At 50.3% G+C, this 14062-nt stretch overlaps 1 protein-coding gene across 5 annotated transcripts in view; it reads left to right on the top strand.

The window, feature by feature from the left end:
• Positions 1-14062, top strand: part of LPAR2 (lysophosphatidic acid receptor 2) — a 21105-nt gene that overhangs the window by 1852 nt on the left and 5191 nt on the right. For 2 of the 5 annotated variants that reach the window (XM_006023463.2, XM_025204002.1), the window contains exons 2-3: positions 3193-3446; positions 8670-9413. In XM_006023463.2, coding sequence (XP_006023525.1) covers positions 8681-9413 — 733 coding nt within the window. In that variant the 5' untranslated portion in view covers positions 3193-3446; positions 8670-8680. Of the gene's footprint in view, positions 1-2170; positions 2192-2218; positions 2381-3192; positions 3447-8669; positions 9414-14062 lie in introns of those variants that run through there. The other 3 variants (XM_025204003.1, XM_006023467.2, XM_025204004.1) reach the window with 3 other exon arrangements.

Here is a 14062-nt window from a genome sequence, read left to right as displayed (position 1 = left end):
CTTTCCATTCAACTCAACGTGCACCTTTACAATAACCTGGGGGAATGATGGAGGCATCCACTGTACATAGCAAAGTGTATGGGGCCTGTCCAATGTTTTCTGAATCTTTAATTCTCTCAATTAACCGTGATTGGTTTCCATTATTTGGTAGAAATCCAAAACAGCATTGTGTCAGTAAATGTTTTGTTTCACAGCCCAGCAGACTTTGGAAAGTTAGAAGCTAGATGCATTCATACACACGTATAGTGTTGCACTGTTGTTTTCAATATCTATTTGATAGGAGGCGTATAAAATCTGTGTTGGGTGTGCACTATCCTTTTGTTTGGTGTGTTCAGAGTACAAAGCTTGAAGCCCAGTTTCTGTATCTATCTGTTTAACCATCATACACTGATCACCATAAAATCTCAGTATTTATATTGCAAAAAATGAGCATTCACTGAGCCATTTTTTAGCAAAAAGGGAACATGCATTTGAAACCTGCCTCCAGTGCATACAGCTAGCTGGTTGATGTGTGCAGCACCTTGTATCCTCTTTCTCCAGTGGACTGGTGTCATTAACCTGCCTTAGCAGAGAACAGTTGCTTTGTATTCTTATTTTATCTTATCTTATTCTGTTTGATTTAAAACTTTGCACATGGCCTCAGATTTTGTGGGCCTGTGCAGGAAGTACTCTTGAGATGAATGAAGATGAAGCTCCTTCCTAGAAAGATGTCCTCAATTATGGTCATCTGTCTCTGACTCCCTCCCTTCCCAGTTCCTTCTGTCTGTTCTTAAACTTTCCTCCCTTCCTTCCTCATTTCATCCTGCACTGCTCAAATCCAAAAGGCTGTAGTCATCTGAAGATTCCCCCTGGGCAGATCAAAACCAGCTTCTACCCTCATCTAAGCTGTGATCGCACCAAGATGCCACCCTTGAACTGGTGCACGGAGTCCTGAAAATACTTACACCTGGGCCTCCTGCTGCTGGCTCAGAAGGTAGAGGAAGGATGAGCTTCCATCTCTGTAGTTAGTCTATAATGTGCAAATATACCCTGTTTTCTTCCTCTTCTAAATTACAGCATTGGTTTAGAATCTGAAAATCTGGTTTCCCATTCCCATTCTGGTTACTGACACTGGGCTAGATCACTTAACCTCTTAGTTCCTCGGTTTACCCAGCTACACAAATAAGAATACTCCCATGTTCCAGGGCAGTTCTAAGGTATATTAACTAACATTTGTCCTGCACTCATACTTGGGAGAGCTTGATCCCAGCTCCTTCCGTGTTACATTTTCCAGGCCTGCCCATCCAGTGTGTTTGCACAACTAGAAAAGAGTGTGTGGGGAGAAGTGTGGCACACACGGTAACTAGTAGGCTTGGCTGCAGTGACCTCACTGCTTGGTTACTGGCAACGTTCTTATTGCAGCAAGCCCTGCTGTTATGTCAGGGGTAGGCTCGGGAAAATCAGACAGAGCCGTGCAGCGAGTGGAGTAAGATAGAAAGAGATGGGACTCTTAGGTTCAGTTTCCAGCTCCATCTAGCAGTGTGATTAAAGGGAATGATTGGCACAAAGGGATTGCATGACAGGACTCCCAGGTTCTATTCCTACTTGAGTCACTTTTTTGGGGGGGGGGGGCAGGGGGGTTAAGTGAACCATCTCTTTGTGCATCAGTTACCCCATCTGCAAATTGGGGCAACCTAGTTCATAAAAGAATAGTGAGGATTAAAGAGTTAATCTTTAATGCATATTAGGGCTCTGGGCTAGAAGCTAGAGAAGGAAAATAAATGCAGAAGGTCTGTTGGATATTAATGTCCTCAGAATGCCTTAAGGAAGGCAGCTCTAAACTGAGCGCTTTTCCACCCTTGGGTGCAGCATTGACTCCCAGATTACAAATAACTAGATCTCTCTGGCTTGTTTACCTTGCTGTGTTATTTTATAGTTACATAATGAGGTTAGACAATTTAGACTGCTTAATTAACTCATCATTATCCTTCTCTCAAGCCACACCAAGGAGTAAACTCCTGCAGCCAGGTACCAAGGGAAAACCTTGAGTAGTTACAAAACATTAAACACCTGTTTCTCACAAAGCAAGCATGTTGTACCCACTGAGTGTGCCCTGGCTATGAGTAAGCACATCTGCTTCAGGTGGAAGAATGATATGCTGTTGCTAGGTCTTCAAACTTCATGCTGCTTTGTTTTGTATGGCATCTCAAATGTAAGCTGCTGCTGCTCAAGTGCTTTGTAATGTTAAGTAAGAGGTAACAGGCAGGGAGAGAGAGGTGAACAGTTTTAGTGCAAAAGGAGACTTTTCCTGCCTGTTTTGGAGGAAAGGGAGGGGTTGTTCAGGAGAGCAACAGCTGAGAATATATTTGCACCCATGGAGAGAAGAGGAGTCCAGTCCTAGGTAAGGTGTGGGAAAGAAACAAAGTAGTGGTGAGGGACAAAAACAGTGAGATCATCTGGATGGATTGAAATTAAGTCTTGTGTTTCTGGATATAAGGAAGTATGTGCTTAGACTCATGCTGAACAGGAATTCTATGCCAGCATAGCTCTAGTGGCAATGGCTCTGTAAGGTAGAAAAGTCCATTTATCCCAGCCCCTGAATCTTTCCATTGACTTCAGTGAACTTTGAATCAGGTGGCTGTTTAATTGTGTTGTGCTCAGGATTTGTGGGAAAGGCAAGTTGCTTCTAAACCAAGTGGGCTAGTAGTTGATACCCTGGAGTATGGAATTCAGTTATTCTTGTACCATTGTACCACTCTCTTACCATTGAATAGCTACAAATGTTAGAGCCAATTAAGTTTATCCAGCTGTCAAAAACCCAGGCGCATGGACTGGTCTGCTGCTTTTCTGCAGTAGTGTCCACTTTTGGTCAGGTTGTGTGTTTAGACCAAGAATGTACATTTACCTCTTCTTCCATCTGCTCTGGAAGAGTTAGCAAGCCCTGGAGATCACTAGAATCCAGAACCAACCCATGAGTTTCTTATCACACAGCCTTGGGCAACAAAATTACCTCAACCGTTATAAGAGATGTGCATTCCCCAAGCCAAGAGCAGAGACCCTAGGGAGCCTATGACAGCTGTAAAGAATCATAGTTATCATCACATTTTTGTTTGATGATTGACTGCTGAATGTCTCTGTTATGTGCTTTGTTTTAAATTTTTTTATATAGACCAGCTGGGACTACAATAACAATTGTGGCTCTGTCTCCCACAGATAGTAGCTGCTCAGTCTGGGAACAGATATGCCCAAGGAAGAATCCCTTATCAGATCTGGGCAAGCCACTCAAGCCTGGTCCATTTCCGGCATCATGTTGCATCCTCAACATAACTTTATTGGAGTCAGTTGAATTTCTTGGGCCTCCTGTTGCCTTGTGCAGTTACTCACACCAGTGTAAAACAGTGAAGATTGCTGCCTTTCCATTCTGCAGTATTGCATATCCACTGGGCCATAGCAACCAACTACTCAAGGTACAAAAAAGCCAAGAATCAAGGTCCTTGTTCGGGGCTTTTGTATTGGCAGAAATGTTCTCCTTCCCCCTCAGGTTTCTACTGTGTTTATGCATGAAATTGGAGTGAGGGTCATGTGAATCACATTTTGTTTTCTTTTGTTCAGAGGCTGCAGCCAAAGGCATTTCTCAGTGACAGTAGATCAGGGCAGGCAATTATTTTGGGTGGAGGGCCGCTTGACAAGTTTTGGCGAGCTGTTGGGGGACGCATAGATGTGAACTGGCAAAGTTCGTGAATGACACCAAATTATGGGGGAGAGCGGTCACAGTGCAGGACGGGCTGGGGATACAGACTGACCTGGACACACTCTCAAGGTGGGCTGACCAAAACTGGATGGCCTTCAATGTAGAGAAGTGTAAGGTGCTGCACCTTGGTAGGAAGAAGCCTCAATGTACTGACAAGCTCAGCAATGCTACACTCACTAGTGCCATGACCAAAAGAGACTTGGGGATCCTGACTGAACACAAGATGAATACGAGTCATCAATGTGATGCTGTGGCTGGCAAAGCAAACCAAACTCTGGCGTGCATCCACTGATGCATCTCAAGCAGAGCCAGGGATGTTATCCTCCTGCTTTACTCGGCCTTGGTGAAGCCACAGCTGGAGTACTGTGTCCAGTTTTGGGGCCCTGTCACAGCGCACCTCACTGCCCCGCTCCTAGAGAGGGGAAAACTGCCAGAGGAAAAGCTCTGGCAGTGCATAAGGAGCCCTAGCGGTGATTAGCGAGTACAGCTGTGGGTTGCCGGGGCAACTAAGGAGAGTCAGCTGCCGGTAGGAGGCAGGGCCTGGCTCTCATAAAGCCCAGGGCTGAAGCCAGGCTGGCAGTTCCCTGCCAGCAGCCAAAGAGGCAGGAGCTCTCTCAGCCATGACACTAGAAGCAGAGTTACAGAAGGCAGCTCGGGAGGCTTGAGCTGCGGTGTTAAGTTATAACCAGGCAGCTTCAATTTGTGTTACAGCCTAGGGGCTTGTGGTTTTGCTTGTGCGTTGTTATTTATTAGACCGGTGGTTTGGGTGAGGCTATAGGGGTTGGAGGAGGCCTCATCGGGGACTCACAAGAGAGTGTGAGGACCCTGGCGACAGTAAGGGCGCAACTTACGGGGTGCGTAGACCCCAGCCCCAGAGAGGGGCATTTGGAGAAGCCCCAGCGCGGGCCCGATGAGCCCCAGGAGGGGGCACTACTAGGAAGCCTGAGCGTGGGCGGGGCGAGCCCCAGGAAGGGGGGAGTGCACTTTAGAGAAGCCCAGTGTGGGCACAGTGAGCCCCAGAGAGGGGGTGGCACTATTAGGGAGCCCAGTGTGGGCACAGCCAGCCCCAGAGAGGGGGCAGCATTGCGGAAGGCCCTAGAGAAGGGGGCAGCACTATGTGAAAGGCCTGAGAAGAGCAATATGTGAGAAGCCCAGGACGGGCATGACGAGCCCGGTAACAGGCTAGCACTGCAGAAAACCCAACAGAAGGGCAGGGTGCTGCGGTGGACCCCAGGAAAAGGGGTTAGCAGCATGGTGCACCCAAGAGAAGGACAGGGTGCTGCAGTGGTCCCCAGGAAAAGGGGATAGCAGTACAGTGTCCAGGAAAAGGGGAAGCAGCGTGGTGGGCCTGAAAGACCGGAGGCTCGATATAGAGTCCCAAAGCAGGCAAGGGTCCCTGAATGGAACAACACTTTTACAGGAGGCCCCAGAGAAGAGGGGCAGCGCTAGAAAAGGCCCCAGAGAAGGGGGGCAGCATTTTAGGAAGCCCAAGGTGGGCACGGCAAGCCCCAAAGAGGGGAGCGCCTTATGAGAGAAGGCCCCAGAGAAGGGGGCAGCACTAGAGAAGGCCCCAGAGAAGGGGGCAGTGTATGTATAGAGAGACACACCAACGTCTATCACATCTGCGAGGCTTGGGGCGTGGTATTAGGGGTTGGTAGGAGCCACGCGTAGCCCATAAGGCTAGGGTGCCCCGAAGCACCCATTTGTGCTGGACAAGATCCACGAGGGGTCCAGGAGTCTACGTGTCCAAGAGGGTATAAGGCAGCCTCCCAACTTAACTTAAGAGCAAAGACGGGGCGGGCGAGAATAGAGGGTGCCCTTGGGCCGACTTGACACGGAGAGGGGGCCTCAAGGAGATCACGGCCCTCCTGTAGAACCCCGCTGTGACAGGCCCCCACTTCCGGAGGGATGTGGAAAAGCTTGAGAGAGTCCAGAGGAGAGCCACTCATATGATTCAAGGCCTGGAGGGCAGGTCATATGAGGAGAGGCTGAGGGATTTGGGACTCTTCAGTCTGGAACAGAGAAGGCTCAGGGGGGACTTGGTGGCAGCCTACAATTATATAAGAGGGTGTAACAGGGGGCCTTCTGGGGCTGGTTTTTCTGTGGCCCGCCCACCTGTTTCTGGGCTAACCGCCCACCTTCTTTCCTGCCATACCTTGATGATAATTGATTGATTGATGTTAATTAAGCGGGAGGCTGCCCATTTCTTGCCCCAATGCCAGGGGGTGCTATATGCGGCTCCATTCCTCCCCTACACCACAACCCAAGCCTCGCAGATAGCATCTATAGTTCTTACAATCACTGGCCCCGTGCTGGGCCCAGACTTCTCAGATGGGGACCCCTCTAAGATCCCTCCATTCCAGTGGCCTGTGCTGTCTTCATTCCTGGCTGCATGGCTCCCTGAGCTGCTCCCCCTTACGGGTCTGGTCCCCCCCAGGACCTCTGGCTCTACTGGCCCTGGCCCACCTCCAGGCCAGTCAGAGCCCGAGGCCCTCAGCTCTGGGCATCCCTTGCAGTGGGCCCCCGGCCCTTCGGCCCTTCCGGTCCTGGGCCCAGCATGGACCAGTTGGGGACATTAAGACAGGTTTGAGTCTATGGCTCCACTCTCTAACTAGGGTCCACCTTCCAGACCCTACAAAGTGGGTAACCCACCCAGTTGTGGGAGCTGGGGTTAAGGCACCCCGACCTGCTTTTCACCAGGGTGGTAACTGGCCTGGTATTTCCTGGGGGCTCCTGCCCCACTGGGAGCCCCACCAGGCCACCCACTCCCGGCAGGGTGCAGTTTTAGGTCATGCCCAGGACCAGGAGCCTCCTGATCATCCCCTACAGCTCCTCCCTTACCTCCAGATGACACCAGCAGCCCTCCGACCCAGCGACGTTGTTGCCTGGCTTTCCCGTAGCAAAGTCCTGTTTATATGGGCAGCCCTGAATCCAAAATGGCTGCCCTCATCAGGCACCTGCTGGCTGCTGTCTTCTGGCCCTTAAAAAGTGGCAGCACACACAGTGCCCTGCCACAGAGGGGTACACCAGGACCTGGGAGAACAGCTGTTCACCAGAGCTCCCCAAGGGATAACAAGGTCCAACGGTGATAAACTCCAGGAAGGCCAATTTAGACTAGACAAAAGAAAAAGGTTCCTTATGGTGTGTGTCCAGGGTCTGAAACAGACTCCCCCCAGAGGTGGTACAAGCACCTACCCTGGAGTCTTTCAGAAAACATCTGGATAGTTTTCTTGCTGGGATCACGTGATCCCAGCTGACTTCCTGCCTATGGCAGGGGGCCGGACTCGATGATCTCAGGAGGTCCCTTCCAACCTTTAATGTCTATGAAATGTATGAAATCTTAGAACCAGAAAAAAACAAATCATACACTAGAAGTCAAACACCTACTATAATATATTTTAATTTTATTACAAAAAATATTTGTCACGACTTCTGATTGTGTACTGTATATGGAAGGGATTGCATAATAACTCTCAAATAAAGTGTCGCTTATATTGTGTGTGTGTGTGTGTGTGTGTGTGTATGGTGGGGTGTGGGGAGGTTGTGAGAGGGTGTGGCTGTGTAGAGGGGCATAGGGTATGTCGGGGTGTATGTATATGTTGATGGGAGTTGTGGGGGCAGGGTGTGGGTGTGAGGGAGGGTGGGGGGTGTAGGGACCCCCTCCAAATCCCCCCATGGCATACAGCCTCCACTTGCTGGCAGCAGCAGCAGGCAGGGAGGTCAGGGCACTTTTGCCTGGTGCCAGCGCTGCGTGCAGCAGAGAGAGGACAGCCTGCCTTGCTGCTTCTTTTGCTGGGGCTCTGTGCTACATGCCTGCAACACCAGCACTTGCAGCGGGGAAAGCCTGCTGCTGGAACCTGCTGCCTCCCCTGCCCCCTGCTGTGCAGGACCCTGCACACCACCAGGAGAGGAGGGAGCCCCGTCCCCACGGAGTCCAGTGCAGGGCTTCCCCACTGCAAGTGTGGGAGCTGCAGGTGCACAGTGCAGAGCCCCTGCGGTAGAGGCAGCCAGGCAGGCTGTGCTGGGGCTGCAATCCTTGCCCCCAGTGCAGCACTGGCCACAGGGGCAACGTATAGGGAGTGCACGCAGGTGAACGTGCACTCCCTGAGTGTAGCAGTGCATCCTCTGCAAAAAGGTACCACTGACACTGTCAGCAGTGCCTGCGGACAGTCGTTGCTCACCATCCTGCCGCTGACACTGCTGGTGGTGTCTGTGGGTGATCCAAGATCACTCCTGGCCACTGCCCCTGGTCAGCACTCGCCACTACTCCCCACCCTGCCGCTGACAGTGCTGGTGGTGTCTGCAGGAGCTCCCCCGCTGCAAGTGCTGGAGCTGCAGGCTTGCAGCGCAGAGCCCCAGTGAAAAAGGCAGCTAGGCAGGCTGTGTTTTCCCTGCCACGCGCAGTGCTGATCAGAGCTGTGCCCCACGGGGCGCCTGCACCAGCACGAGCGCCCTGACCTCCCTACTTGCTGCTGCTGCTGGCAGTGGGGGCTGCATGCCATGGGGCGAGTGTGTGGGGGGGCCCCTACACCCTCTACCCTCACACCCACACCCTGCCCAGCCCAGCCACCCTGCTGGGTTAAGGCTTCACGCTGTGCTCTGCGCTTCTGCCCAGCTGCCCCAAGCAAGTTGGACTTCCAGGAAACCAAGCAGGTTCCTGTGGGGCGGCTGCAGCAGGAGCCCTGCCCGGAAGCTGCTGCTGGCTGGGCAGGGCCCTTCTGCCCAAGAAGTGGGGAGCAAGGTGCAATAGGTTACGTTATGGGAGGGTGTACACATGGGTGCTTCACTCCCAGCCCTGTGGAGAGAAGGGCTGGGCAGGGCACAGTTTGTTGGGGGATGCTGCAGGCCAAGTGCCTGGATCCGGCCCACAGGCCGCATTTTGCCCACCCCTGCAATAGGTGGATATGAATGTGCTAATACTTCTCTCCTCTGTCTTTAGGTATAGTAAAGATGAGGGATTGCTACTATAACGAGACCGTAGGTTTTTTCTACAACAATAGTCGAAAGGAGCTGACAACCTACTGGAGGACAAAAGACGTCTTGGTTGTTGCCCTGGGCCTTACAGTCAGTGTCATTGTGCTCCTGACCAACTTGTTGGTCATCACTGCTATAATCATTAACCGGCGCTTCCACTATCCCATCTACTACCTGCTGGGGAACCTGGCAGCAGCAGACCTCTTTGCTGGCATTGCTTACATGTTCCTCATGTTCCACACGGGGCCCCGGACAGCAGGGCTCTCCCTAAAGACGTGGTTCATCCGGCAGAGCCTCCTGGACACCAGCCTGACTGCTTCTGTGGTGAATCTGTTGGCCATTGCAGTGGAACGGCATCAGACTGTCTTTACCATGCAGTTACACAGCAAAATGTCCAACCAGCGAGTGGTGTTTCTGATTTTCTGTATCTGGATCACAGCCCTACTGTTGGGCCTTATTCCTTCCTATGGCTGGCACTGTCTGTGTGCCCTTGACAAGTGCTCCAGGATGGCACCTCTCTACAGCAGGAGTTATCTGACCTTCTGGGCCATTTCCAACCTGGTCATCTTCCTTATCATGGTGGTTGTCTACACTCACATCTTCATCTATGTCAAGAGGAAGATGACACGGATGTCCAAGCATACCAGCTTCCACCCCCGCTATAAAGAGACCATGATCAATCTCATCAAGACTGTCATCATCATCCTCAGTAAGTTACTTCTTGCTCTAGTTGTTTGGGATGGTACATTGGATCCCTTGGCTGTTGAGAGGGCATGTGCCCAGTGCAGCTAAGACGAGAGAAATGGTTTTGAGATACCTGCCAGCTTCTGTTATCCCTGGGAATCCAGGGGGAAGGTATAGTTTAGAGATGCCTTGGTTCTGTTATAACCTGCATGTGACTGCAGGTGGCTGCCAAGGTGCTGTTCTGGGCAGCACTAAGACATTTGTGCTCTCTGACTATACCCCTTTTTACTAGATTTACGCCCAGTGCTTCCACCCTACCGTGCCTGCTTCCTGGTAGTGGTGGAGCCAGGGGTGCCAGGTGTCTGCCACCTGGGGCTTCCTTCAGGCTGACAGAATCCTCAGCCAGCCAGACCTGCTGGCTTTACAGGTCCCTGGAGACAGCGCAGAGGGCGGCAGAGATGCTGAGTATCCAGCCCTGCCCTGTATAAAGCGAGCTGTTGTTTTTATGAGTGTTCTTAATGTGTTTCACAAAATATAAGCTGTGCTTCTGAAGGATCTGATCACTTGTGGCAACATCAAACATCTATTGATCACTCAATCAGTTTGTATTAATCACCACAGTATGTGGGTATCTCACAGAAATCACCTGTGCACCGGTTTAAAATTCTTCATGAGGTCCCATTCATCTTCCTCAGTCACCTCATGGCCAGATAGAGAAACTGATATTTATTCTCTTTTCTTCCTTTCACTGCTTGCCACATCCCTTTTTCCCCTTTCTTGCTTACTGTTTTTCTTTTTTCTTTCTAATGAGAGAGAGAAAAGAGGGGAGTTATACATTCCCCCCTCTTTTTCTGCCCTAACATGGCCCTTCAGCAGCTGCAGCTTTAATTGTTGAGCTTCCAACAGGTATGATAGTTCATTTCTTCTACCAGATCTGCCTGTTGGTGGGTGCTTGGGTACAGAAATACTCCAAAATATTTGGGTCTTATAAAATGGGAGTTTATCAGGGACTTGCATAGAACTGGGAGCTATAACAGAGCTTAATAAAGAAGTCCTCAGCGCATCATTCTAATATAATAAAAGCCTTAGTGTGTCTGTCTGTCTGTCTGTCCATAAGGCTTTATTTGCATTCTGACTGGTTGTCTTGGCAGCCAATCAATGCTGGCTGACACAACCGATCAGAGTGCCCTGCACAGACAGACACGTGCGGCAGAACACCATGACAGCAGGGACTGAGGGGCCGAAGCGGTGTGGCAGGGTAAGACCAGCCCTCATCCTCTCCCTGGCCCTGCTCCTTGGAGGCAGCACCAGCACAGGGTGCTGGCAATGCAGCACTGGACTTGTCCCCTGGCTCCGGCCTCATCACCGCATCCAAGGGGTGGCTACGTGCCTCCCACCACGAACAGAGAGGATTGGGGATGGGAGGGTGGGGGAGGCCCCATGGGGCAGAGCAGTGGTACTGCGGGGCACTGGGTGGTGGCACCCTGTCCCCCCATTCGTGGGCCATTTGCTAGTCTTTTAATAAAGGCCAGTGATGACAAAAGATATTTTAGATTGGTATTTTCAAGGAAGGCAAAAGAATCTAGTGGCTAACACTGTCACCAGTATTTGGATCCTTTGAACATCCCCATTTTGGGTCCTACTCGAGCTTTCCTGAATCTGCTCTGAAGATGACATAATTTTGGAGAGTGAAATACCAGGTCCTGTGTGCTCCAAGGGGACTTTCTCTCTGAGAATCAGTGGGGCAGACTCCTGGGTAAATTGGTGATGCTCTGGTGAAGTCAGCTGAGTTCTGTCCAAACCGCATTAAGAGAACGTGGTGCATATAGGTTTCTCCCAGTCTTTTTGGTCATTGTTCTGCATGGAGCCAGTGCTCTCCATCCCCAAAACAGCTGCATGTCAGTGCTGTGCAGTTTGTAAAGGACAGGGCCGGAAACAGGCATGGGCAAACCGCTGTCCAGGGCCTGGACAGAAAGGAGGCCCGAAAATGGTAATTTAAAAATTATTCTTATCATTATCTCTGGTGAAAGGGGGCCTGATATTAAAAGTTTGTCTGGGGACCCCAGGAGTCTAGGTATGGCTCCTAGGGCCTAGGTATGACTCCTAGGTATGACTAACCTAGGGTGCTGGTTAAGGGCTTTAGGGTGTTTGAATGGAAAGGCCTCATATATACATGAAGTATTTTTTGTAGTAACAGCCAGGCAGGCTTCAGTGCACTTTGATACCATATGTCTAGGTGCTGCCATGTACCTGGCACATTAGTGTGGTGTGTCCAGTACTGGCATAGTGAGATTCTCTAGTTCTTTCTCACCCTTAATAGTCTAAAGTGTTTAATCAGAATAAAATAAATGATCTTGCTAAGCTCCACTGCAGCTGAGCTGGGTTCTGGGACTGTGGTCACAACCTCCTAGCTTGCAAATCTTTTCTGATAAGTGCAGAATTTGCTCTGTCAGGGGAAACCTTCAAACTGCAAACAAAGAAACTACTCCCTGCAAACTCCTGCTGGCAGGGCTGGGCTGAGGAGGGGGAGGGGGAATGGGAACTTGAGCCTAGTGGTTCCTTGGTGTCTTCCTGTTGGAGGGGGAACAAGCTCTTTTATCCTGTTGCAACTTGCAAACAGCAGCAGTAGGATTTTGTGCCCTTCTGATTTAGTTGTGTGCCTTCCCCAAATCAGCCCTATTCTCAGCAGGGAGCCTGTAGTTGCCTGGGAATCAATCTGATGCAGCACAGGTATCCAAAAACTTGAAAAACATTTTGTTTTGCTTATTTTGCAAAGCCAGGGAAAGGGAAATTTGTTTTCTGTCCCCCACTTATCCTAGTCGCTAGTCCCACCCTGGGTGAGTGTTACCAGGATTGACTAATCCCTGGGATTTGGGAGAGCCAGGCTATAAAGGAGGAAGGGTTCTGGTTACCAGACAGGTGTGATACACTGGGTGTCTAGGGTGAAAACTAATACAGACGTGACCTACCTCCCACAGTAAAAAAACTCCCTCTCCATCAAGTCTGTCCTCCCAACAGAATTTGCCTTCCCCTGCTGCCTTGCTCTGGGAGCCAGGTGGGCAGGATTTGAAAGCCACTGTAGGTACAAGTCTGCAGGGAGCTGAGGTGGTGGCTGAGTGGAGGCAGAGAGAAGAACACCAGCTCTTTGAGGTGTGGGGGAAACCTGACATAAGCGGTACTTGGGGAGGAGAGGAACTGAATGAGCTGTCTGGTTTTGCCATCTTTATGGATCCATATTTGGGGGAAGTGCCAGCACCATCTCTTCACTCAAACATCTGGGTGCACGGGAGGAAGGAGAAGAGAATGAGGGAGTTTTTACTATTCAAAACTGGAAAATACCTATTAATGTCATGCCTCAGCAGAGCTGTAAGTGTAGAGAATTTCTGCCCTCTGAAAAACTCTGTACAGTTCCTCCCCACGCCCAAGCTCCATTCAAGCTGAGGCTCTGTACGCAAGAATATTTTGCCCCTTACACATTGGAGGGTGTGGTTGCTGCTGGGTGTGTGATGACGAGAAGGAAGGTGGAGGAGCTTCATAGGCCCTGTGTGCCTAATTCCTCCGGACGGTGAGGGAGCAGTGGCTCCAAAACCAGTAGATCACAAACGTTAAAAATATGGTACAAAGACCTAAAAGAAAAGAACTGAAGCAGAAGGGAAGAAGTAGGGGTGGGAGGTGCAGCCCTGCTCCCATTGAAATCAAGAGCAAATTTTGCAAGTCCAGTGATGCAAAACAGGCCCCTAATCCTGCAAAACAGAGTCATTGCTGAGCAGGCTTCAGACTGTGCATGAGTTATTAAAAGCCCATGGGGACTCTGGACAGCAGGAGGCATTATCTCTCAGTCCAGACAGCATGGACTTCAGCTGTATCCTAACAGGGCTACTCCAGATAAGAGCTGTGGAGTCTTACAAATGTCTGTGCCCTTCAGGGCTTTAAAGCAAGTTGGGATGAGGTCAGGGCTGTTGGGTCTGACAGTGAGACATCCCATCCTTGTTTAGATATGTGGGCGGGTATGTGCATGACGTGCCATCCCTTGGGTCCCTTGAAAGTCTCGGATCTGATGAGAGCAAAAGGATGGAGCAAGCAGACAACATGTCATGTGCCATGGACCAAGGCAGGGTTTGGGCAGGGAAGGTGGTGGGAGTAGGACTAAATGTCAGGTATTTTTATAGCAGGCTAACTCTTCCCTTTGCCTTGCTTGCCTACCTGCCTTGCCTCCCTGCTCTCTCAAAGACCGTCTGCCCCTTGCACACAGGCATCTGCCCAAAACCAGCAGGGCCAGAGTGCTAGCAGGGAATTTGTAATGGACCAGTTTCTTTGGTGCTGTAACTGTTGATATTAGAATAGTTTCATTGGGAAAGAATTTGCACAAGTAAACTAACCCATTTGAGATTGTTGAGAGAATGATAAACATAAAATACACAGAAAAAGATCATATCTACTTGAAGTCACCAGCTTCCAAGTTAACAATTTGAGCACAAACCTGAAATCCAGGAATCCCTGAACACTAAAGCTCACTATGCTGCTGATTTCCTCTGTGATCCTTGCAAGTCTCTTAGCTTTGTGTCTCAGTTTCCCTACTTGTAAAATGTGAGTGATAATATTGATCACCTCTAGAAGAAAGGGGAGATTATTAGAATTTAGTTGGGGAAGGCAAAATGACAAGTCCTCACTCTT

The sequence above is a fragment of the Alligator sinensis genome, unplaced genomic scaffold (genome assembly GCF_000455745.1).
Source record: "Alligator sinensis unplaced genomic scaffold, ASM45574v1 scaffold707_1, whole genome shotgun sequence".
Taxonomy (NCBI): domain Eukaryota; kingdom Metazoa; phylum Chordata; order Crocodylia; family Alligatoridae; genus Alligator; species Alligator sinensis.
The sequence above is the reverse complement of the archived record's forward strand: the minus strand, read 5'-3'. Positions and strand labels throughout refer to the sequence as shown.